At 39.2% G+C, this 25,916-nt stretch overlaps 1 protein-coding gene across 14 annotated transcripts in view; it reads left to right on the top strand.

The window, feature by feature from the left end:
- MLLT10 (MLLT10 histone lysine methyltransferase DOT1L cofactor) overlaps positions 1–25,514 on the top strand; it is a 253,478-nt gene extending 227,964 nt beyond the window's left edge. For 10 of the 14 annotated variants that reach the window (XM_022580469.3, XM_022580474.3, XM_022580477.3 and 7 more), the window contains 9 exons: positions 4,008–4,125; positions 5,468–5,540; positions 8,814–8,968; positions 10,900–11,088; positions 11,679–11,767; positions 11,903–12,264; positions 13,308–13,404; positions 17,263–17,457; positions 19,191–25,514. In XM_022580469.3, coding sequence (XP_022436177.1) covers positions 4,008–4,125; positions 5,468–5,540; positions 8,814–8,968; positions 10,900–11,088; positions 11,679–11,767; positions 11,903–12,264; positions 13,308–13,404; positions 17,263–17,457; positions 19,191–19,235 — 1,323 coding nt within the window. In that variant the 3' untranslated portion in view covers positions 19,236–25,514. The other 4 variants (XR_002645563.3, XR_002645562.3, XM_022580470.3 and 1 more) reach the window with 4 other exon arrangements.
- Positions 25,515–25,916: the final 402 nt, after the last annotated feature.

Genomic DNA, 25,916 nt, shown 5'->3' with positions numbered 1-25,916 from the left:
GACACAATTGCCAGTTTTTTGGTTTTTTTTTCATTGAAGTCTAGTTGATTTACAATGTTGTGTTAATTTCAGGTGTACAGCAAAGTGATTCAGTTATACATACATATATTTCTTTTTTTTTTTCAGATTCTTTTCCCTTATAGGTTATTACAAAATACTGAGTATAGTTCCCTGTGCCATACAGTATGTCCTTGTTGGTTATCTATTTTATATATAGTTGTGTGTATATGTTAATCCCAAACTCCTAAGTTATCCCTCTGCCCCTTCCCCTTTCCTCTTTGGTAACCATAAGCTTGTTTTCCATGTCTGTGGATATATTTCTGTTTTGTATATAAGTTCATCTGTATCTCTCTCCCTTTTTTTTTTTTTTAAATTCCGTATGTGAGCTCTATGATATGATATTTGTCTTTGTCTGGCTTACTTCACTTAGTATGATAGTCTCTAGGTCCATCCATGTTGCTGCAAATGGCATTATTTCACTCTTTTTATGGCTGAGTAGTAGTCCATTGTATATATGGACCACATCTCCATTATCCATTCATCTGTCAGTGGATATTTAGGTTGCTTCCATGTCTTGGCTATTGTAAATAGTGCTGCTATGAACATTGCGGTACATGTATCTTTTTGAATTATGGTTTTCTCTGGATATATGCCCAGGAGTGGGATTGCTGGATCATGTGGTAGCTCTGTTTTTAGTTTTTTAACGATCCTCCATAGTGGCTGCACCAATTTACATTCCCACCAGCAGTGTAGGAGGGCTCCTTTATCTCCACACTGTCTCCAGCAATAACAACTGCCAGTTTTTATACCAGGTCTTCTGAAGCAGACCTGTGGTACATTACTAATTTGCTTTCGGTGCACTTTAAAAATCCATGTTCAAAGTGTGCTTTGGAGAACTGTGTATATATTGTTTCCCTTATTCCTTGTTCCAGATTCCTTTTATATAAAAGCTTTCAGTGCCCTTTATGCTTCATAACTAGCTTCTTTAGGTTCTCATGGACTTCCATGAATCTTAGTGCTTTCACTTATTAATAACGAAGGTTTTTGAGTCTACAAAATGCCAGTCATTATATGTGTACTGTCCTCATAAGTTGTGTGTCTCTTCCCTGCTCTCTTACTTATCCTTCTCTATTGCTACTAAGTTGAAGAATGTTTTTACTAAAATGTTGGGAGTTTCTTGGTCCTAAGGTGCCTACAGAGTTATCAAGGGTTTCCAGCAGTAACCATTGTAAATACTATTTGAGAAGTGTTGGCCAAGCAGTGTCAGACATTTGTGGAATCTTTGGTAGCTTCATGTTCCCTGCTTAAAATGATGGTAATGACTTGAATTTTAATGTGGAGTGCTTTAGATGTTTTCATATACCACAGAACCCTACATGGTAAAATTAGTCATTTATTTTCAGTCTCTCTTGGAAATTTCTTGTTTAGATAAATACAATAATTTTTAAAAGACGAAACTACCAGATAATTTTTAAACATTCAGAAAATTTGGGAAATTTATCATTCAGGATAATGTATTTCTAATTTATTTTATTATTTTATTATTAATTTTTCCTTTTCCTGCCATCTTTATAAAATACATGTTTCCTGCTTTGGAATCATGCTAACAATGATTGATTCTCTTCCTGTTGATAGTCATTATGGAAATCAGTTATGGTGTGCTGCTTTGCGTTTTGATCCGTTAGTGTAGTGGGCGTAGTGTGTGATTCGGAAAGTAAGATGATTTGGAGACTACATCAAGAAATTTGAAGCTAACAAGGATAAATATAAAGCTCTTGACAGAAGGAACCCTTCCTGAAAGAGAATAGGATCTTTGATTCTTGTCAAGAGACTAAGGCAGCTCATAAAACTGATAATTGGAACTAGAAAAGCAGTTCACCTGGTATGATAATAGTTTTGATTCAGCCAGTGGATGAGTGCACAAACACGAGAGTCAAAGGATAGGGTGCAGGTGCAGAGGCCCCTCCTGTCCATGTGCTCAGAGCACAGCCCCACCAGCAGTCGGGAATGCACTCATTCTTGCTGGTATTTTTCTCTCTCCTCTCTTGCTGTCAGCTGTTACTTCTTGCTGCCAACAAAATGTCTCAAGTTATTACTTTTTCTTCGTCTTTCTAATTAATTTTCCACTTCTAATCTGTTATATGCTTAGTTGATCTTTTTAGAATTGTGTCTAGAGTAAGTAAGTTCGCTCTGCAAAGAGCATTTTTAAGTGTGAGGTGCCCAAGATTTTAAACTGGGTTACTGGTAACATCTGATCATTCTGTGTGTCTCTTTGGATTTTTCTTGTTCTAAGTTATTTTATAAGTATCCAAGATTCCCAAGTAGTTAACTTCTGGAGAGGTTAAAAAAAAAGGTCTTCCTATGTTTCCATTTTTGACTCATATTTTATATATTCTATACATGGTAAGTGTCTAGTGTGATCTTTAGGTTAAAGTGCTGACTTAGCTTTTGCCGAGGGCTAATTGATTGTTAAACAGTACTATATAATCCAAACTACTGACTTCGTATACGTATCTTTAATAAGAGGAAAAATGAAGCCCAGAAATTGACCAGTTGAACTTAGACATTACAGTATGAACTATGAAATATACCCTTTGAAACAATGGAAAGCAAGGACAGGATTCTACATCACAGGGACTATTACTATGAATTGTAAAGGCCAACTTTTATGCTTAGTAAGTTGGCTAGAGGCCGAATATTAATGTCAGGGTCTGAGTCTTTCCAGAAACACAGTTTACTCTCTTGTTTATATTTTGCTTGTTGTCACTATTATGTCGTCTTGTTCTCTTTTGTGCAGTTAAACGTGTCAAAATGTCCCACATCTTTTGTTCTGCTGTTATTCAGCTGCTTTATATTAAAAATGCCTCAGTTCTTTTAAATTGTTTTCCAGAATTTTGTTTTGCAATAACTACGCAATGATTTTGTTTTTATGAAAGGTTAAGTTTGATTTCATTCATGAGAAAGAAAAAGAAATCTACTTTGAAATTCGTGGTTCTGTTAAGTCTGAAAAGTATTTCAGGCTAGTAATAGCCTTCTGTGAGTTAACAGTGTTTTGTGTACAAGAGATTTGCTTCTAAAATGCCACATTTTTAAGGTTATAATATTCTTGGAAAGTGAGAGAAAGTATTCACATCAAAGAAGGCATTTTTATTACTTTGGATTACGCAAGACTTTGGCCAGCCTCCTTAGCTTCATCTGTTTAAGGGTTCATTTTCGCTTGTTTGGCACAAGTCCCAGTGGAGGCCTTCAGAATTGTGGTTAGCAACATGAATGAATCACAAACTGTGGACTAGCTCTTCAGTTCGTAGAGCTGGCTTACTGCCAAAAAGACAGTGCCTTATATGGGGTCAGGGCAAAGCTGTGATTCGTTGAGCCCTGCATTGTATAGAAAACATACTTGTGATGCCTGTTTGCTTTCTTTTAAAATAAAACAAAACAAAACAAAAAGCAGCAGGCTTCCAAGTCTATCAGAATAGGAAGTAACAAAATAGTGTGCAGGTTTTACTAATGACAGAGTTAAGCAATAGAAATATGGCTCTGTATAGTTAAAATACTAAAGGTAGAAGTTGGACCTTTTGACCTCCTCAGCCAGCCTGTGAGGTAAGAGATTGAAACATTTGTTAGACATCTGTTGTCTCCCTGCCCTTATTTTGTAAATGGTTTAATAAGATTAAATAACTAGTCATATGTTCACATGGTTACCATGCCACTGGTTTTGGTATCGAATAGGTACTTTGAAATTAAAGCATGAATAGTTAACTTTGTGCCAATCCTTTTTCTTTCTCTCTCTCACTTTTTTATTTTTTTAAATTTAGAGTTATGTAACTTTCCAGAAACTGGAATATTGGAATGGTGAAACAAGAATGAAATTTGCTCTTCAGAAAGTCAGAAATTTTTGCTTATATTCTTAGGTTGGAGAAAATAGTTGTTACTAGTTCTATTAGGAGGAAAAGTATTAAGATATTTTTAAGTATAATTCATTTGTCTTTGTAATTCTTTTCATTTAGGCAAATACTCTAGCTGGATCTTCTCTTAGTCAGGCATCATCTCATATATATGGCAATAGATTAAATCCAAATTCATCAATGGCAGCTCTTATAGCTCAGTCTGAAAATAATCAAACAGGTAAGATTTCAAGAATTTTTAAACTCTAAAGTTCTGTTCCCTTCCCCCAGTGTAATTTTTACCCCCTTCAGGTCATTTGATTTGAAAGATCTAAAGGTGTGGTTAATAAGTAAAATCTAAAGGGGGGGGTTGTGCCCCTCCCTTTTTAAATCAAAAGAATCACAGTTGGAAGTAAATAGTATGCTGTGCTGCAAAATAGTGATGTGCTTTTTTACTGTCTGAAATGTAAATGTTTAAGCAGAGCCATCAGCAGGCAGGAATGCTAGTGTCTCCTGTGACTTTTGTGATTGATGTGTTCAGTGCTCAGTTCTGTGCAATGAAAGTAACATAACACTGGGCTTTTCTCTGAATAGCCTCAATCTTTATTTGCATAATTCATGAAATTGCATTACACAAACTTGGTAAAAAAATCCTGTTAGAGAATTTCTACAGTGTTTAGTAATCCTGTGAATTTTTACCAGTTGACATTTTGTAGCGTTTGCCTCTTGTACTGTTTTAATGAGCCACTGGATTTGCTTTGTCTCATTCCATCCTTAAGGATTTGTTGACATGTCCAAGTAGTCATGCCTGTTTGGGGGAAGGGAATGGGTTTAGCAGTTCACCAAGAATGGATCAGTCATGTCTTTACACTTTAAGGGTCAGAGGTTACCTGACTCAGAATAAGGGGAGGACAACCTTAAAGAGGCCAGATAGGATGATTTTATAAGGAACTAACTGTAGGGGAAATACAAGTTATTTTTCAAGCAGAGATATTCGGTGTTACCTAAGGAATATTTTGAAGAAATTAGTTTCTTTTTCCTTTTAAATACAGAATTCTGTATTCCTACTTGTTATTGTCCATTTGGATATTTAGTGTTATGTGAAATGATCCATATAATAGATACACTTTTAGTGTGTAGCTCTATGTAATACATATGTATTTTATGACTTGTCTTGGAATGCACAGTGTTAAAATATACAAAGCATAAGGATTTGCTGTGATAAGCATACAGATTAGCTGTCCACAGCTGTGATTCATTACTTTAACCGTAGAAATTAAAAGTGGCTGAGGGGAGGGTACTGCAAATGGAAACCATGCTTCTGTGCTGTAAAATTGAAAGGAATGAAAGAATGAACATAATCCATGGTCTTCTCCACCCACAAAAAACGTGTAGGGACAACGCCTTACATGCCACAGTTCAGCAATTCTAAACTAGCAACATACTAGATCTTCTACTTTCATAGTAACTGCAAAGATAGTGGTAAAGGTTTTATGTATGTTTTAGAAAAAATCAGGGCCAGAGCTTAAAACCTGTTATCTAGTGAGAGTCACTTTATCAGCTGTGAAATATTTACACTGCAGATCAAGAACTTGGAGACAATAGCCGCAGCCTTGGTGGCAGAGGAAGCTCACCCAGAGGGAGTCTCTCACCAAGGTAAGCGTTATTTGCACTGCAAAGTATCGGCAAAGGAAACATTTCGCGATTTGGAAACTTCTTTAACTCATATCAGCAGAGCATACATTTGTGAGGCTATAAAAGCATTCTATAGATAAGAAGCATGTCTGGACAGTCAAGAAAAATGATTCTAAATTGACTTGAATATTAATTTAAACACATGGTTAGATTTGTAAGCTTTGTAAAAGATATCCCTTTTCTTGGATTTCTAATGAATTTCAGCTCTCTTGTATATTCAGCTCCTGGTACTATTAATGTATTAATTTGGGTAATTCTTTTTGGTTAGAAAATAGTCTTAAAAGTCTCTTAGGGCTTCCCTGGTGGCGCAGTGGTTAAGAATCTGCCTGCCAATGCAGGGGGGACATAGGTTTGATCCTTGGCCCGGGCAGATCCCACATGCTGCGGAGCAGCTGAGTCCGTGTGCCACAACTACTGAAACCCCTGCGCCTACAGCCCGTGCTCTTCAACAAGAGAAGCCACTGCAATGAGCAGCCCGTGCACCGCAAAGAAGAGTAGCCCTCGCTCGCCGCAACTAGAGAAAGCCCCCATGCAGCAACAAAGACCCGACACAGCCAAAAATAAAAACAAAACAAACAAACAAAAACAAACAAAAAAAGTCTCTTAAAGCTGCAGACTCCAGGCTTTCAACTTTGGGTCCCAGTTTTAGCTCTGTTGTGGGCAGTGCACTTAACCCTTTAGTCTCTAGTTCCTAATTCAGTAAATGAAGTTCTTGTGGCTCATCTCTGAAATCCCTCTAGTTCTTAAAATTGTCTGAAGCAAAGTATAGCAAATATGTTACATTGTTCTGTGAAATTATCTTAGATGTTATATGAAAGAGTTCAGGTACCATTTATTAATATATTATATATAAGGTTATTCCTGTGAATAGCACATTAGGCTATCGTTTTATTAACTTTATTCCACTCTCAACTCCTATACCTTTTTCTAGTTTGTTTTCTCTCTGTTCTCTAATTTTGTAAACTGCCTCAAGCATAGTGTTAGATTGGGTGAGAATGGAGCAGGAGGAAGAAGCCCATTCAAGAATCTTTTTCAACTGTGGAAATTTTAAAATTCTATTAAAAATAAAAATTTTTCTGCCATGGCTACCGTAAATATCACTGTTGTTGTGTTGCTGATATATATGGGAATGTCTGTTAAGGAACATCTTTAACATTAGAGAGATTAGTCCAATAACCTCTAATTTTGCTATTTTCTAGTGCTGCATCAAGTAATGCCTTTTTTCTAATCCCTGAGTGAACTAAAGGTAGTATTGTTTTCCTAATTGAACTCTGCAGAAAATTAAATAGTCTTCTTTTGAAACTAGGAGTCTGAAGTACAATTATAACATCATCTGACCAATTTATAATTTATGCTGTGTTACTTCTGTACTGTTTTATTCTTTTTTTTTCAAAGAAGAAAGTTAATGGATTTTTTTTTGCTCTTAGTTTAGTAGAGGAAGCGTCTCTGCGTTCTCCTTTTTTTTTTTTTTAATTAATTTATTTTTGGCTGCACTGGGTCTTCGTTGCTGTGCTTGGGCTTTCTCTAGTTGTGGTAAGCGGGGACTACTCTTCTTTGCAGTGCATGGGCTTCTCATTGCGGCGGCTTCTCTTGTTGTGGAGCACGGGCTCTAGGCGCGCGGGCTTCAGTAGTTGCAGCGCACGGGCTCAGTTGCTCTGTGGTATGTGGGATCTTCCCGGACCAGGGCTCAAACCCGTATCCCCTGCATTTGGCAGGCGAATTCTTAACCACTGCGCCACCAGAGAAGTCCCCGTGATCTCCTTTTTTTTTTTTTTTGTGGTACGCGGGCCTCTCACTGTTGTGGCCTCTCCCGTTGCGGAGCATGGGCTCCGGACGCGCAGGCTCAGCGGCCATGGTTCACAGGCCCAGCCACTCCACGGCATGCGGGATCTTCCCAGACCGGGGCACGAACCCGCGTCCCCTGCATCGGCAGGTGGACTCTCAGCCACTGTGCCACCAGGGAAGCCCCCCTGTGTTCTCCTTTTAAACTTAAAATATCGTGCAAGCTACCTAGAAATTATTCAGGATTCCTTACTGCAATTTTGCATTGTGCAGTTCTTCGTGTTTCATTAGCTAAATGGTATTTAACACAAAAAAATGGCACTAAATTACTTTAGCACATACTTTAGCACATATTTCGAACTGTATATTATTCTTTAAAAATCAGCCTGAAATATAATGGCCTAAATTATCCTGGCAATAATATACTATTTGGAAAGGGATGGGCAGCTGTATGTAGCATGTGATGTTTACATGTGGAATAAAAAGCCTCATTTGTTTAACTTCTAATTTAAAGAGATTTTTGGAGAGATGCATATCAGGGATGTGGCAGAGCACTCTCAGGCTGTTGGAAGACCTGAGCTGTAGCCCAGCTCTGTCACTTACTAGCGGCGTGTCTTTGGACAAGTCACTAAAGCCCCATCTTGTTTCCTCAGGTAGAAATGGAGCCAGTAAGGCAGGTTTTGACTTCTCACTAGGTTGTTGTGAAGATAACTAGGTGGAAACACTTCAGAAACTCTAAAGCCCTTTACTAATTTATTATATTTTTATGGAGGCTGGAGAACAGAAATGGCCCCATTTACTTTTTTAAAACAAAAAGTGGATGAGAGAACATAACATGTACATCTTAATATAAGTGATACTTGTTTTGGAAGAGGTGATTAAGTTGTTATCATTTGAAGTACAGATGTAAGACATTTTAGAAAAAATTTGTATAAAGGGCTCAAAAATTGCTTTGGTCTGGATAATGTTCCCTAATTCTAATAATACTTGAAACTAAGTATTTTTGAATTTATAACAAAATACTCCTTCAAAATTGTTTAAAAATTCTTTTTACTGATATTTGAGATTTTGTGGTTATGAATTAAAATGCTCTCTACTTTATTATAATTGTACAGTGTCTTTCTAGTCCTGTCTTTCTCCCTTTTGTCTTATAAAGTTGCATCAAGTTCTTTTACAGCCTATTTCAGAGACTATTAATGGTGTGTTTATATATTTTCTAGTGGTTTTTAATTATTGAGCATGGCCAGCTATTCCCTTGATTTTTACCATTTGGGGAGGAAGGATGGTAATTACTAAATTTTAGGGTAGATTATGGTTTTATTGTTCTAACATAGGCAGCCCGGTGTTAGAAAACTTGTACACGAGAAGGCTCAGTGTAAGGTGAGAAATGTGAATGTGCTTCCTTCAAAGGGTCCTTCTTCTGTTTAACCTGAGGATTAATGTTTCCAACAGATCCCCTGTAAGTAGCTTACAGATCCGCTATGATCAACCAGGCAACAGCAGTTTGGAAAACCTGCCCCCAGTAGCAGCCAGCATAGAGCAGCTTCTGGAGAGGCAGTGGAGTGAAGGACAGCAGTTTTTATTAGAACAGGGCACTCCTAGTGACAGTAAGTATTCTCTTCTTGTCTTTAAAGAAAGATCAATAGATGGATGGATGGATGGATGAACAGATAGGTGGATAGATGTTGAAGTCACACTTCATCAAGAATAGCATTGAAATTATGATATGTCTTACATAATATGGTGAGAAAGTGTAATGTAGTGGCTCAGTAGAACAAATGCTACAGGTTTACTGCTTGGACTTGAATTTTGTTTTTATCTGTTATTAACAGTGTGATCTTAGGCAAGTTTCTTAATGTCATTGTGCTTTTAGATTTCCATTTGTAGGATGGGAATGATAATGTACCTATATCATAGTATTGTTTTGAGGGTTAAATGACATAGAATATATAAAGAACATTGCCTGGCTCATGGAATTCACTGGTTTTTGTTACTTTTTATAATTATTAAAATATTGGTACATTGTTTCTCCATTGTACTTTGTTCTAGTCAATTTTTAAAAGTTTTACTAAAATATGAGTTATAGCTTCTTTTAGCTTAGTTGTTTGAATCAAACTTGCTCATCTTTGGAGAATTTGTTTTAAAAAATGTGTATAGTCAAGTATGGCCAACTCTCTTGATTTTACAATTTGGGTGAGAAAGAATAATTACTAAATTATATATATAACTTATATATATTATCTATATCATTTACTTGCTAAATTATGTAATATATATTACATAAACATATTTAGTATCTTTACAATTTTAAGTATTAAGGAGAGCCATGGGTGAAAAATGCCAAACACAAAAACTGTTACTACAGATACTGCTAACTAGAGAAGTGGCCTAATATTAAGGATATATATATATCTGGGGGAAATAATAAGTGTTTTGGTTTGGTTTTTAATCATTTTGGGGGTGGGAGGTATAAGCTTTTGCTGCTTTAATTTTTTAAAACAAAACAAAATATTTTGCTTACTGTTACACAGGTGCCATAAATTGGTATTTTTATGAATGGTGCTCTGACAAAAAATGCTAATTGTGAGGAAATTCATGCTGGGATAATCCTTTTAACATGATAGCTGGAGGACAGGTTTAGCTTAGTCTTACTGCATCTCATTTGGGTATACTAAGGGTTTATTTGTGGGATCTTGAAGAGGAGGGATAAAAGTTAAATCCTTGGGAAATGACCGTATGTGTCTGTACCAGTAGAATTGTGTGTTTTCAAGGCCCTGAGGGCATGTTAAACAAATACAACTTTTTAATATATAGAACTTTTAAAGTGTCATTCACTGCAGCATCACACAGGCCTCTCTCTCTGCTGTGTCGAGAGGTCTGAGAGCTGTGGCAGGAACGGAAACGGTATTTGAGGTGGTAAGGCAGGACAGAAGCTGAGCCTGTATGCAGATGACGTGCCTTCCCTTGGAGCCGGGAGAGGGGCTGTGGTGCACACACACTGCTCTCTGCTGGGCGAGTGTGGATCCACAGGCCTGGCGGCTGGGCTTCCTAGTCCTGTGTCAGGTGGCTTGCTTAACTCAACCAAGCAACAAACAAATACTTGTGCTCTTTATTTGTGGCGAAGGATATTGGTGTGATTCTTTGCCCTTTGAAATATGATTTTAATGAAAAATCATGGCGAGCACTTTGAATTTTTAATTAGGTTTTTATTTTGATGAAAATAAAGTGTTCTCATGATTTTTCTTTGAGAATGGAAATTACCTGAACTAGGTTGGGTTTTTTTGGTATGTGGCGACAAAGTTTCCACATGGTATATCTAGGAACAGTATCCCTTTATGCTTACATAGGTACAAATATATTATGGTTTATTTATATCTACATATAAATTTAGGAACAGAACCTAGTCACTTAGAAATGCTTTATAGAATTTCTACTTTTCTATTTTAATTTATTTCTAAAGTTATTGACACTTAAGTCCATAAAATACCTAGTCCTGTGTATGAAATTCTTTATTAAAAACCATTCAAATGTCTGCTAGTTTTAGGAATGCTGAAGTCATTACACCAACTTCAAGTAGAAAATCGAAGATTAGAGGAACAGATTAAAAACTTGACTGCCAAAAAGGAACGCCTTCAATTATTGAATGCACAGCTCTCAGTGCCTTTTCCAACAATAACAACAAATCCCAGCCCATCTCATCAAATGCATGCATTTTCAGCACAGAATGGTAAGTATGAATTTATTGTGGATCTAAGGAAAGTAGGATGGACTTCCATTATCTTTTTCATAATAACTGAATAATAACTGGTCACCAGTTATATGCAGATGTAGAAAAGGAATGATAAATTATTTTCTATGAGCATAAAGAATCCTGCTCATGTAGAGAACAAACATATGGACACCAAGGGGGAAAGTGGTGGTGGGGAGATGAATTGGGAGATTGGGATTGACGTATATACACTAATATGTATAAAATAGATAACTAATAAGAAACTGCTGTATAAAAAAATAAAATTCAAAAATTCAAAAAAAGAATCCTGTTCATTGTTCAATTTGAATTTGCTCTAACTTCTTTAGTACAGAATTTAATGGTAAAATTTAAATATGTAATGATCTCTTTATTGATTTAAAGCCATGATATTCAGTAGAGATAAAGATTTTTTTCATTCAAATTGGTCTTAAGAATAACAAGGCTTAATATTTAAGTGTTTTTAATGCGGGCTTCGGGGTAAGCTTTTTTAGACAAGCCTTTAATCTTACACATAATGTAATTTAACAGGTAAATAGGTTTCTTTTTCTTCGTCTTTTTTAATCTAGCTCCTACTACTGATTCCTTGAACAGCAGTAAGAGCCCTCATCTAGGAAACAGCTTTCTACCTGATAATTCTCTTCCTGTATTAAATCAGGTAATTTGGGTGTGGTTAGTTTCATTTGTGTGTCTCACTTATGAACAGTAGTATATCACATTAGATGGTTTAAAATTATTTTAAACAGTTTTGCTGTGTTGTTTACAACTTAGTTTCTATTCTTTCTTACGTTAGGACTTAACCTCCAGTGGACAAAGCACCAGCAGCTCATCGGCTCTTTCTACTCCACCTCCTGCTGGGCAGAGTCCAGCTCAGCAGGGCTCAGGCCTTAGTGGAGTTCAGCAGGTCAATGGTGTGACAGTGGGGGCACTGGCTAGTGGAATGCAGACTGTAACATCCACCATTCCTGCCGTGCCTGGAGTGGGTGGAATAATTGGAGCTTTGCCAGGTAACCAACTGGCAATTAATGGCATTGTAGGAGCTTTAAATGGGGTTATTCAGACCCCTGTCACAATATCCCAGAACCCTACCCCACTCACCCACACAACTGTACCGCCTAATGCAGCACATCCAATGCCAACTACACTGACTAACAGGTAAGAAACTTACTTAAATACCTTTTGGGTTTTTTAGTGCAACATGGTACCAGTGCTGTCCATACTTTAGATTGGGATTTTTAAATGTGTTCCTTGTTAGATGTACTCTAAGAAATTAAAACCCACCAAACTTAATATATTATACCAAGAGCCATTTATTTTTGACACTTAAGTAAAACAAAATTAAATCACCTTTTGTAACAAAGCATTAGGTATATTCTATACTGAAAATTTCAGTTTTGATCTGTGATGTGTGTTTTAAATGCTAATTTTTCTCATCCCCGTGTATATTGCCTTCATGTGTCATAAATCCTGAAGAAAAGTAATATTATAATGAAGATCACATAGGAATGTTGGTTTCTTAAAATTCAGCTATGTAATTTTGTTAGCTTTGTTGTCAAAGATTTTGATATAATATGAAGGTCAAATATTTATCTTGAATTTCCAGGGAGTGAGACTCACTGTTTCACTGTAGTGGAATTTCATTTGAATGGCAAAGCCATGTTGTTATTGCACATACTTTTGAGGAATAAGTCATTTTAAATGGATTTGCAATGGATAGTAGTAAACTATTTCTTCTGGCTCTCTTTTCATTGGTGCTTAATTTTACCGACCATTGGGACTGTAAAAAAAGTTTAGGTCAAATCAATTAGTAGTATGTTTGGATTCTTTCTTTGTTTTAAATATGTGTCACTTAGTGTGGGTTAAATTATCCTTGAATGATTAAAAATAGAGTATTACATGTTCATGTTATAAACACATGTAAATTTTTACTCCATAAAACAACTGAGTGCCTGCTTGGTTTACAGTGTAAAGGGAAACAAAACATTTACTGACAATGTGAATTCTTGTTTACCTGTATATGTGCAGAGAGAGAGAGAAAGAGAGATAAAAGAAATTTGTACATCATTGTTTTCAAAAAGTGTTATGGTTAGAAACTTGTTAAGTTATTAAACATCAAATTGAAACAATTGTTCATTTTACATTAAAAAAAAACATTAAAAGGTGTACGGTAGAAAGTAAGAATTTTCATCGTTTTTCAGTGCCTCAGGACTCGGATTACTTTCTGACCAGCAAAGACAAATATTTCTTCATCAACAGCAATTCCAGCAGTTGTTAAATTCTCAACAGCTCACACCAGTAAGTTCTTCCTTTTGATAATACTTGATCTTTATTAGGAGCAAGTGATCCAAGCTATAATAACTATTCAGCATAGGTATAGATTGCCCACTGTGTGAAATGACATTGTGCTGTAGTCTGTGATACCTGCAGTTACATTATATTGATTCATCGACAAATACTAGAACGTGGTCTATGCAGCTCTGGTAGACTCTGTATTTTCATGGAGCTTCATTCTGATAGGGGTGATGGACGATAAATATATACACACCTTTTGGTAGTGATGAGTACTGGGAAGGAAAATGAAGCAGGATAAGGTGGTAGATAACAGTCGGATGAGAGCCATCTTAGATAGGATGGTCCAGCCTCTGAGCAGGTGACTTTTGAGCACATACCTGAATAAAAGTTGAAGGAGCATGACTTTGTGGCATGGGGGGGGCGTGCACTCAAGGTGGAGGGACCAGGGCTTGTGTGCTGTGTGACTGGGCTGGTGTGGAGGAGAGCAGTCAGATGGGTGAGCGTGGGCTGCAAGGTTGTGGGCTGCCTTGTTTGGCTCTCCATGGCATGGAATTGAGATTTACCTTAAGTGTGATGGAAAGCCATTGGTGATTTTTTTTAAAAAAACCTTTCTTTGTGGAAATAAACATTCAGGTGTACAAGAAGTAGAGAGTATGGTATACTGATTGCCTAGCTTTAATAATTATCCCAGTTAAAAAACTCTTTTTTCGTATATCCTCATTTTTCCTTTCAGAATTTTAAAGAATTAATTGTAGGGCTTTTGTTTGTTTGTTTGTTATTTTGGCCGTGTAGCATGGCATGCAGGATCTTAGTTCCCTGACCAGAGATCGAACCTGCACCCCCCGCAGTGGAAGCTCGAAGTCTTAACCACTGGACTGCCAAGGAAGTCCTGTAATTGCAGGGCTTTAAACACAACAGTGACATGATATACAGTGATGTTTAGATTCACGGGATTCTCTGAAGTCAGTAGGGAATGAAGTCTAATGTCTCAGGACTGAGCCCTGGGCACCCTGGAGGAGGAGAGTAATCTAGTCAAGGGTCTAGGGAAAAAGTGGCCAGTGAGTTAGCACAGAGAGTGGTGGCCTAGTTCCGTGTGAGGAAACATTTCAAGAAAGGGAGGACTCAGCTGCGTAGAATGCTTCTGGTGAGACAAGTAAGAACTGCCCATTGGATTTGGGTGCCTAGAGCTTTTTGAGAACGTGGTTTTGCTGAGAAGTGAAAAGCTTCACTGAGTGGTTGGAAAGAAAATAGGAGAGGAAGCGAAGATGGGGTACAGGCAACTCAAGATGTTTTACTGTAAAGAGCAGAGAAATGAATCGGCAGCTAGCATTAGAAAGATGTGGTCTAAGGGGGGGTAGTTTCTAATCATTTTGAAAATGACAGCATATGTGTATGTTGATGGGGAATTTTCTGGTGCAGAGAGAGGAGGGATAACACCAGGGCAGCAGAGCTCTTCAGGAGAGAGCAGCTTCCCCTGTGATAAGAGGGAGGCAGAGAGGCTGTCGGTGGGTTTTATGACAGGAGGTTGAGGAAACCCACTTCTAATGTTTGTAGTTTTTAAATGGGAATTATAAGTAAAGTCATCAGCTGAGGGGGATAGGGATATTGTAGTTAGAGGAGAGAAAGAAGGTGTGGAACATATCTTGGAGGTGGGGAGAGAACTAAGGCAGATGTGGGAGGGTGTGTCTAGCACACCTCACTGCTAGGAGAACACCCATTTAATTAACTTTGGGGTTTCAGCCTTTGTTTGTAACTTCTTTCTAAAATACATCTACCTACTTTCTTGCTTTAGTCAAAAATGTATTGAAAATGTCTGTTTTACAATTCTGGATCATTGTCACTGTTCTTAACAGTGGTATAAGGATAGAGTCTATATAAATACTTTTTTTTTTTTTTTTTTTGCCGTACGCAGGCCTCTCACTGCTGTGGCCTCTCCCGTTGCGGAGCACAGGCTCCGGACGCGCAGGCTCAGTGGCCATGGCTCACGGGCCCAGCCGCTCCGCGGCACGTGGGATCTCCCCAGACCGGGGCACGAACCCGTGTCCCCTGCATCGGCAGGCAGACTCTTAACCACTGCGCCACCAGGGAAGCCCTATATAAATTCTTAAACGCTTACACTAAAATGTAATCTTGTTTTCTTATCTCTTGCCTCATCTTAATATGAAGTTCTGGAATTCAGTTTATTTGGGGTTCTTCCTGTTAATCAAGATTTTACTCTAAGAACAGCACGTATAGGTGTCTCGTTTCTGGAACGTGGTTGATCATGGAATTTTTAGCACAAATTATTACCCAGAGACCAGGAAGACTGAATGGATTAGACTTGGCGTTTCCTTTGCAGCCAAGGTTGTGGTGTGAGGTTTGTTTATTTACAAGCATCAAACTTCACATAGTGAGGAATGGTGCTGTGAGGCACCTCCCTCCTCCCACCTTAAGGAAAACTCTTGCTCGACCTCCTGACCCTCCTCCCCACCAGCTGCTGCCCCATGCTCAGCCCTGTCCATTTCTGCCTGGCCTCTTCCCTGACCTGGTAACGGCTTCTGCCCACTGGAAACATTTTCTTCCCTTAGCTCCCAAGATACCACATTATCTTGGTTTTCTTCCTACCTAACTGGTTCTTCCTTTTTAGCTTCCTTTTCTGGGTCCTCCTCTTCTCCTCAGCCCCACTCATTTCAGAGCATCCTAGAATTCAGGATCTCCTCCAGCCACAAAGCTTTAAATACTGTCTGTGCTGATACCGACGTCTCCAGCCCGGGCCGCTCTCTGGAATTTCAAGCTCCCTTATCCACTGCTTACTTAGTTGCCACCACTTGGCTCTCTTAATAGATGGTGCAGGCATAATTAATGTGTGCAGACAGAACTGCTGACCTTCCACATGGCTGCCCCACCTCAGCTGATGCACCTCCATCCTTCCAGCTGCTCAAGCAGTTATTCCTTCACCCCTCTCTTTTTCTGACACCTCACATTGAATCCATCAAGAATCCTAGGTCAGGTTGTGTCGCTCCTCTGTTCAAAACCTTCCTTTGCCTTCCCGCATTACTTTGAGAAAAACCAGAGCTCTCTCGGCCAACACTCCAGACCCTCATCCTTCTCTGGCCTCCTTCCTGCTCACTGCACTCCGGCCCGGTCTCCTTGCTCATCCTGTGTCATGCTGGGTGTGCCACGGGGCCCCTCGGCACTGGCTAGCACTCTCTCTGCCTGGAACCCACCCACCCCTGCCCCCCCATATCCACATAGAGAATTCCCTCATCTCCTCGTGTCTGTGTCCAAGTGAGAACCACCCTGACCCCCGCCCCTGCTGTCCTCTCTCTTACACTCCTGTTCCCCCCGACCCTGGGCAGTACTCATTTCCTAACATTTCTTCACCCCAGAACAGTGCCTGGCACATCATAGTAAGCGCTCAGGGGTGCTCGCTGGAAGGCATGGTCTCATAACCGCATCAAGAAAGCACTCTTTCTGTTGGCATGAATGAGAACTTTAAAAGTTATTTTAAGTTCCCAGAATTATTAAGGGAGGGATTTCACCATGCAGTGCATTCTAAAGCCAAATGCAGGTCACATGGCTGCTCTAAGTTGCCATTCTCCTTGATTATCATGGGCAACCGCATATGAATAGGGGTCTCCTACGTTTGTTTGCCCCATTTTGAAAATAAGGCCATTCCCTGATGATATTGACATTTTACAGTAGATGGTTATTATCTAGTGCAGTGTGTTCTTCCAGATGAGACTCTTGTTGTCTTTCTTAGTAGTATGACTTTGCTGTCACTTAAATACCTAATATCAGAGCAAAGAAGAGAGAAAGCAGGCTGTCCTGACTGCCGGGTCTGCACTGGGACTCACCTTCTCCTGCATGTTCTTACCTAAGGAGCAGCACCAGGCCCTTCTGTATCAGCTGGTGCAGCAGCACCACCAGCCTGATCTCCAGCAGCTGCAGATCCCGGCACCCACGCAGATGCCCATCAACAACCTGCTCGCAGGCACGCAGGCGCCTCCGCTTCATCCAGCCACCACCAACCCGTTCCTCACCATCCATGGCGATAATGCAAGTCAGAAGGTAACAGTAAGTGTCTGTGCTTTGTTACAGCTAGTGAAATATCAAAACGAATTTTATTGATTAATCAGAGATGACTGTCCAGCCCCTCTCTTCCTCCCCACCCCCCTTAAAATATATTATCCCCCTGATAATTTCTTCTTAAAACCAGTTGTTTCAGCACCTGGATATTGTAAACACAAAGGACCTAAGCCAATTTATATATCCTCTGTCAGTTTGAATTTGCATGTAAGGTTGGAAGACTTTTATAACTCAGCAATTTTTCAAAATGAAAATGTGTTTTAGTGTGATATGGCAAGTGGAATTGGACAGTCCAATCAGAAGATAGTAGTTGGTGTTTTGAGAATCTTTGTTTAACTAATTTGTTTAATTATAGAAATAGTCTAGATTATTTAGGAATATTTTTATTATTTTGCTCAGACATGCTAAAATTGAATTATATTTATAATAAAATTAATATATAAACTTTAGGGCAATCCAGTTATTCTACCTGATAGAAAGTAAATCATAATCACATTTGTAATGAAATTTAAATTCTTTATTAATCTCATGTAAGTGATAGCATCTTACCCTTTCAATGTACAAGTTAAGATAAATAAAAATGGGTGCAGGAACAGTATACTATACATATAGTAGCACACATTTTAAGGCTGTTTCTTTCTATTAATTCTCCCCTTCAATCAGGTCTACTTTACTGGAGTATAAATGTTTCCCCTAAATTCCAGTTCAGGGCAGAACCCTGTTAGAGGAAGGATATTGGGATATAGAATGGAGACTGGACATCAGGAAAAGGAAGAAGGGAAAGAATGAGGTGGGAGACTTGGCAAAAAATGGTGTTAAAAGTCACAATGTTTGCTCTTTCCCATTACTTTGAAAGTTTGCTCTTTACTGTGCTTTTAGTTTTCAGAAACTTTAGTTTGTATTTAGTAACAAGAATTGGCTCAAAATATAGAATTATTGGTTTTCATTAACTCTTCAATGCTTTTTGTTTGCCCCACTGTTCCTCTGACTTCCTGACTGTGAATGCTGTCATTATCACAAACCTAGTTTTGCAGACATGGAAAATTTCATTGATTCTGTATTAATTTAGAATTTTTTTTAACCGTTTTTTCCTAAGTTTTTTCTTGTGTTAAAAAAAATTATACAGTATGAAATGTATTTTTAATGGAAAATCACAATAGTAAACACTATAAAATAAACAATATTAATGTAAAAAAGCAAGGCTGGGAAATAATATTTATGAGTATCCTGCTATGTGGCAGGCATCTTTGTTAGATACAATAGTATACGTGGTTCCAATCTTTAAAATATTAATAGGCTGTAACCCCATTTTTTAAATAGGGAGATTCAAAGAGGTTAAAGCTCAAAGGACACATAGCACATGTGGGATCAGAACCCATGACTTTGTTAGTTGATTTTCCACACTACTGTGTTACTGCTTCTGTGGAACAGTCAGTCTGGGGGGATGGTTTCTACATTCATTCCTTATGAATCCTCCCTCAGAGGGGCACTTCTGTCTTTGTATACTGCTGAATTTAATATAAAGCAACTGAATGTTTAGCAGTAAATTCATGTCTTTATATTATGCTGAAAAGTAGCCATGCTGACTTTTAGAAAAAAAGGAATAACTGTATATATGACCTTTTATCTCAGTTAAAATTTCAAGTAAGAGGATATTATCTTAAGTGGGGGCCAAAAATTCATTTAGCTAATGCATCTTATTTTGTTTGTTTTAACTGCAGAGACTTAGTGATAAAACTGGGCCTGTTGCTCAAGAAAAAAGTTGACACTTGAGAAACATCTAGAAATGGACTATCCTGCTATTCTAGCACTTCATCTGGCTGCTGTTGCAGTCCCCTTACTACACCTATGAAGAAATGCAACAAGAAACCAGCTGCACGACAAAGGATTAATTGCCCCAAGAGCATTCTTGTAAGGCTTTGATTGATTTTCTTGTTGCTTTGTTGCACTGAAATGGAATTCCCATATCCCCCACCCCTCACCCACATTTTTTGAATTTTGAAAGAAAATTTAATAGCTAACTTTTGTCATTGAAGTAATTTACATGCAATGAGTTTATCAGCCTAAGAGGAATTTAATATAGTTGGTGTACAACTAATTTTGTTATAAATTGGCGAGATGAATAGCAAAACTGAAGACTTGTTCCATTTTTAAACCATTTGATTTTAATGTAAAAGTTGGAACGTGAAATATGATCTTTTGTTTGGGTTACAGTATGCTTGCTCTGTGAGTCAAAACAAATTTCAAGGAACTGTCTAATTTCTTCTATTGGAGTTTTATTGGTTAAATATTACAAATAAATAGGTCATCCACTTGGACTTGGCAATCTTTATTATGAAAATTTCCTTTCTAATGGGATTTGGCCAATTTTGGTAATCAAGTTAGGATGGTAAATGTCTGCTTCTGCTAAAGGTAATTTTCTTTTGCTAAATGCTTTTTCTTTAGTGTTAAGACCTACTCATATTTTAAAGAAAGCTTGAGTTCAGTGATTTCTAAGGCTGCTGAGGGAACCACCTCAATTCAAAGTGAAAGAGGGGCCACTCTGAAACTGCTGGTAGGGTTTGGCCTGAATCAAGTGCCTGTTAGGACCTGCCTTGTGCTGAAGTGGCTCTGGACAGCTGAGCCTGCGCTCTCAGTCCTTGGGAGTAGTAGGGACAGTCGGCGTTGCACCAGCAGCCTTCCCCATGGTTCTGCCTTTATTAAGAACTTTCTATGCCACTGTAGCTAGCTCAGGCAAAACTATTACCTGGGTATTTATCCACTAATGAGTCACAAGAAAAATGAGTGGATTTGGTAAGAATTTTCTTTTTTTCGTAAGTTAGACAACTTCCCATTATTGACAATGATTTGAAACAAACAAAACAATACAAAAAACCCACCACTGCAGTTCCTGAAACAGGTGAAATCTGTATTACAGCCCTTCCATGTTGGGTATCCCCACTCCTGGTATGACAGTATAGCAGAGTATAAATTAAACAATTGGGGATGTAATCATTGAACTATTCTTAAATGTGTGAATTATTAGTGGAAAAGACCCAGCTGTAATTAGACCTCCACTGTGTACTTAGCTGGAAGAACATGTTAATTCTGCAATATGTCTCTTGGTTAATAAACATTGCACAGTTCTTACCTCATTTCTGTAAATAAGGTTTTGTGAATCTGTTTTGTATTGTGAAAAATTCATAAGATAACATTGATATTTTGATTTGTAATATTTCTAATTGGTAGATTTAATTGAAAAGTAAAATTAATTTATTTTTATATGTTCAGGGGAATTTTAAAGAAAGTCAAATCTTTTGTAGATAATTTAAAAAAATCGGTGTGGTTTATTTTACTTATTTAACCCACTGGTTGTTATTCTGTAACAATTTGTATAAATGGTAAATTTTGAATGTGTTGTTATTTTACTTAGATGTAAAATTCCACATGTATTAAAATGTACAAAGTTTTTGTTAATAAAATTTAATAATGTTTATAACTCTGCCTTTTTTTCCAGTTTTATTAAGATATACTTGACATACAGCACAGTATAAGTTTAAGGTGGACAGCATAATAATTTGACTTATATATATTGTGAAATGATTACCACAATAAGTGTAGTTAAACATCCATCATCTCATACAGATACTAAAAAAAGAGAATGACAAAAAAAGTGTTTTCCTTGTGATGAGAACTCTTAGAATTTACTCTCTTTAACCACTTTCCTGTATATCATGTACAGCAGACTTCACAACAGTAATCGTGTTGTACTTTTACAGTCCTAGTACTTATTTATCTTATAACTGGAAATCTGAACTGTTTGACCACCTTTGTCCAGTTCCCTCTCCCTCAACCCCCACCTCTTTTCTGAGTTAAATTTTGTTCTTTTAATAAGATTCTACATATGAGATCATACAGTATTTGTCTTTCTCTGTTTGACTTAATTCACTTAGCACAGTGCCTTCAAGGTCCATCCATGTTGTCACAATAGCAGGGTTTCCTTCCTTTTTTATGGCTGAATAATATTCCATCACACATCATATGTATGTATGTATATGTGTGTGTATAGACACATATATATACACACACAAATACATACAGACTCATATACCACAACTTCATCCATCAGTGGACATTTAGGTTATTTCCATATCTTGGCTATTGTGAGTAATGCTGCTATGAACATATAGGGGTATAGATATCTCTTCAACATAAGTGGTTTTGTTTCCTTTGGATATGTTCCCAGAAGTGAGGTTGCTGGATCAGATGGTAGTTTGATAATAGCCATTCTAACAGGCATGAGGTGACATCTCATTGTGGTTTTGATATGCATTTCCCTGATGATTAGTGATGTTGAGGAACTTTTCAAGGGACTTTTCATGTATCTGTTGGCCATCTGTATGTCTTCTTTGGAAAATGTCTGTTGAGGTCCTTTGCCCATTTAAAAATTGGATTATTTGGTTTATTTTTGGTTTTTTCTGTTGAGTTGTCTGAGTTCTTTATGTATTTTGGATATTAATCCCTTATCAGATACATGATTTGCAAATATTTTTTCCCATTCTATAGGTTGTCTTTTTCAGTTTGTTGTTATATCTTCTTGATGGTTTGACCCCTTTATCATTATATAATGACCTTCTTTGTCTCTTTTTATCATTTTTAGTTTACAGTCTATTTTGTCTGATATATGTAGGTATAGCTACCTCTCCCTGCTTCTTTTTGGTTAGTTTTGCTTGAGATGTCTTTTTCTATCACTTCACTCTCAGTTAATTGTCTTAAAGGCTAAAGCGAGTCTCTTGTAGGCAGCAGCATGTTGTTGGATCTTGTGTTTTTATCCATTCCGTCATTCTTTTTATTTTTATTGGAGAATTTAATCTATTTTTGTTTAAAGCAATTATTGACAAGTATGGACTTGCTGTTGCCATTTTGTTCATTGTTTTCTGGCTGTTTTATAGACCCATTGTTCCTTGTTCCTTATCCTGCGGTCTTTCTGTGTTTTGATGTCTTTGGGTACCAGTATGCTTTGACTCCTCTATCATGTTCTTTTTGTGTAATTACTACAGATTTTTCCCATGTGGTTACATGAGTCTTACATAAAATATCTTAAAATTATAACACACCCTATTTTAAAATGACAACAACTTAACTTAGATAGCTGTCCTAAGCTTCACACTTTTACTTCTCTTCCCCTCACATTTTATGTTACTGATATTACAGTTTACATATTTTTCATATTGTGTATCCAATAACAGATTTTTATAGTTATGATTCTTTTTACTGTCTGTTTTTTAACTTTTAGAGTTGTAAGTGAATTATGCACCACCATTACCATATTACAGAATCTAATTTTGAATGTATATTTACCATTATCATTGAATTTTATGGTACCTTCTTATATTGTATAATGTTAATTAGCATCCTTTTACTTCCACTCAACTCCCTTTAGGATTTCTTGTAAAGCAGGTCTCCTGGTGATGAGCTCCCTCAGCTTCTGCTTGTTCAGGAAAATCTTTATCCCTCCTTCATTTCTGAAGGACAGTTTTGCCTGATACAGGCTTCTTGGTTGACAGTTTTTTACTTTCGATACTTTGAATGTATCATCCCATCTCTCCTGGCCTGAAGTTTCTTTTGAGAAATCTGCTGATAGTCTTATGGGGTTTCCCTTGTATGTAACTTCTCTCTTGTCTCTTGTTGCTTTCAAAATTATTTGTCTTTGACTTTTGATATTTTTAATGTGTTTCAGTGTAGCCCTATTTAGGCTCAACCTGTTTGGGGTCTACTGGGCCTCATGGATCTGTTCATTTCTCTCCCCAAGTTTGGGAAGCTTTTCCACATTATTGCTTTGAACGTACTTTCTGTCCCTTCCCCTTTCTCTTCTCCTGAAATTCCCATAATGCAGATATTGGTTCTTTTGATTGTGCCCCATAAGGCTTTCTTCACTTTTTCTTTTTTTTTCCTTTTGCTCCTCTGACTGGGTAATTTCAAATGTCCTGTCTTCTAGGTCATTGATTGTTTCTCCTGCATGGTCGTCTGATTTTGAAGCTCTCTGTTGAATGCTTCAGTTCAGTCATTGTATTTTTCAGCTCTAGGATTTCTGTTTGCTTTTAATGGTTTCTGTTTCTTTGTTCAACTTCTCATTTTGTTCACATATTGTTTTCCTAATTTCGTTTAGCTGTGTGTCCTTGTAGTTCACTAAAGTTCAAGAGGATTATTCTGAATTCTTTGTCTGATAGTTCATAGATCTCCATTTCTTTAGCATCAGTTACTAGTCACTTTGGTGGTGTCATGCTTACCTGAATTTTTGTGATCCTTGATTCCTTATGTTGGTATCTGAGCATTTGAGTAAGTGGGCTCCTCTTCCAGATTTTACAGGTTCATTTTGGCAGAGACAGTTTATCACCAGTCAGCCCTGTTGGGGTTTCTGGATGTGTCTGCTGGTAATGTTTGTGGGCTGGGGTGGGGTGGGGCTGCTATATCAGGGTCTACTTTGGGGCAAGGCCACTGCCCAGAACCCTGGGGTGGGGGGCAGGGGTGGTGGTGCTGCTGAGAGAACTTGGATAGGAAAGCTGGCTGGTTTCCCTGCCCTAGTAAGGCTGTAGGACGGGCTTTGCTGTTGCCTGGGGTCTCTGGTCGGGCTCATCAGACTGTCGGGACGGGGTACTCTACCCAGTATTCAGCAGGGCTCTGAGTTAGCTTCCCTCCCTGGCGGGGCAGCATTGTTTCGGGGCCCTAATTAGGCTAAACTATGCGCTGAATTCCCTGGTCAGACAGGGCCGCCGGTGTTGCTCTGCAGACAGGGAAGCACAGGCTGTGCACTGTTTAAGTGCCACTGTAAGCACGGCTCTCGGATGGGCTACACAGCTTGCTGTGTGCTCTGGTCAGGCTTCCTGGGTGAGAGGGCGGGCAGCTGTATTCAGCAGTGGGTGGGGCTACAAATTAGTTCCCCTGCCCAGGTGGAGTGGGAGAACTCGCTCCAAGACAGGTAAGGCGCTTCGTGGTCTCGACTCACGCCGACCGGTGTCTCAAGTTTCCTGGCTGAACGGGGCCGCTGGATCTGCTCGTCAGAGCTCTGCCCCTGCTGGACTCGGCTCCAGGGCTCCAGCAGGGGTGGGCGGTGCGGCTCTGCCGGCGTTGCGGCCGCCTTCCTGGGCAGGGGGCCCGCAGAGCTCCACTCAGCGGTGGGCGGGGCTGTGAGAGAGCTGCCGTTCGGCGCCCTCGTGCCTGCGTCCCAGCTGCCTCTCCGGTGGGCGGGGCTCCGAGTAAACTGCCGCCCGTGCGGGGGCAACAGCCGGCTCCGGGCCCCCAGGCCCACACCCTGCGCCCTGTCGGGCTACCTGGTCGGACGTGCTGCCGCAGCCGGGCAGAGCCGCTGGCAGGGACCGCCGCCTGGGCTTAGCAGGTAGGAGCTCGGTCGGCCGAGTGCCGGTTGTCGGAAGCCCCACGGTCTTCTCCACCACAGATGCCCAGGGGTCGAGCCCCGCAGCTCCTCCGGTGATGCGGCGGGGTGGGTGCAGTAGGGGCTCCCGTGAAGCAGCCCACAGTGCTGGGGCGAGGGCGCTAGATGCCCGCCGGAGGAGCGGTGGGCTCAGGGGCCCTGCTGGGTGGTGTTGGGCGGGCCTGGGGCGGCTCCTCTGACTCTGCCAGGTGAGGTGCGTCATGGTCTCTGTGGTGCCGGCGGTGCTTCAGCCTCACGCCCGTAGTCTAGGATTTTCTGAGGGGTGTGTTGTCCGTGAACAGTTGTTCGTTGTTCTTGTGAGGGCAGTGAGGTCAGGAAGGACCTGTATCACCAGCTTGGTGACATCCGTTCTTGTTTGGAGAAGATGACGCTCCTGAGGCCGTTGGTGCCTCGCGACGATTCGCTCCAGGAGCCTCTGGGCGCTTTGTGCTTCGGCAGCAGGGTGGTTCCATCTTGAGGTTGTTTAAGCTCGCTCGGGAGTAGACGCTGCGCAGCGGCCGAGCACACCGCCTTGTGTCCGACTCTTAGACATCATGAGGTGAGACAGAGAGAGCCCTGCAAACTGCCGCAGCGGAAAGAGGAAGGAAATAACCGCAGTGAAGATGAAAGGAAGGTAAGTTCCAGATGAGAATCAGAGCACATCAGTAAAGCTGTATTCATACTTGGTAAAGAGTAAATTCTTGTTTTACACAGTTAGCTTTAACCAGAGGCATTTAAATAAAAGAGAAACCCGAGTGGTTCCCGGCTCTCAGTGTGCATCAGGATCACCTGTGGGCCTTGCAAAGGTTCAGACTTAATTGAACCAGAATATACCTCATCTGTGTAACTGGGTCCTCTTAATTAAGAGTTGAATAAACAAGGAAAACTGGTTTAGGCTTTTAACTTTACTAAGGAGCGCATTTTAGGTTCCTGGGAAGACTTCCTTTTTGATACACGAATAGAAAATGATTATCTGATTCTGCAGAGTCTTGTCTCCCACAGGGCTGAGGACCCGCCTTCCTCCAGAGGGCCAGTG

The sequence above is a fragment of the Delphinapterus leucas genome, chromosome 2, assembly GCF_059928025.1.
Source record: "Delphinapterus leucas isolate spDelLeu-1000000601 "Yukka" chromosome 2, BTC_Dleu_Yukka2, whole genome shotgun sequence".
Classification (NCBI taxonomy): Eukaryota; Metazoa; Chordata; class Mammalia; order Artiodactyla; family Monodontidae; genus Delphinapterus; species Delphinapterus leucas.
This window is presented reverse-complemented; position numbering and strand designations above follow the sequence as displayed.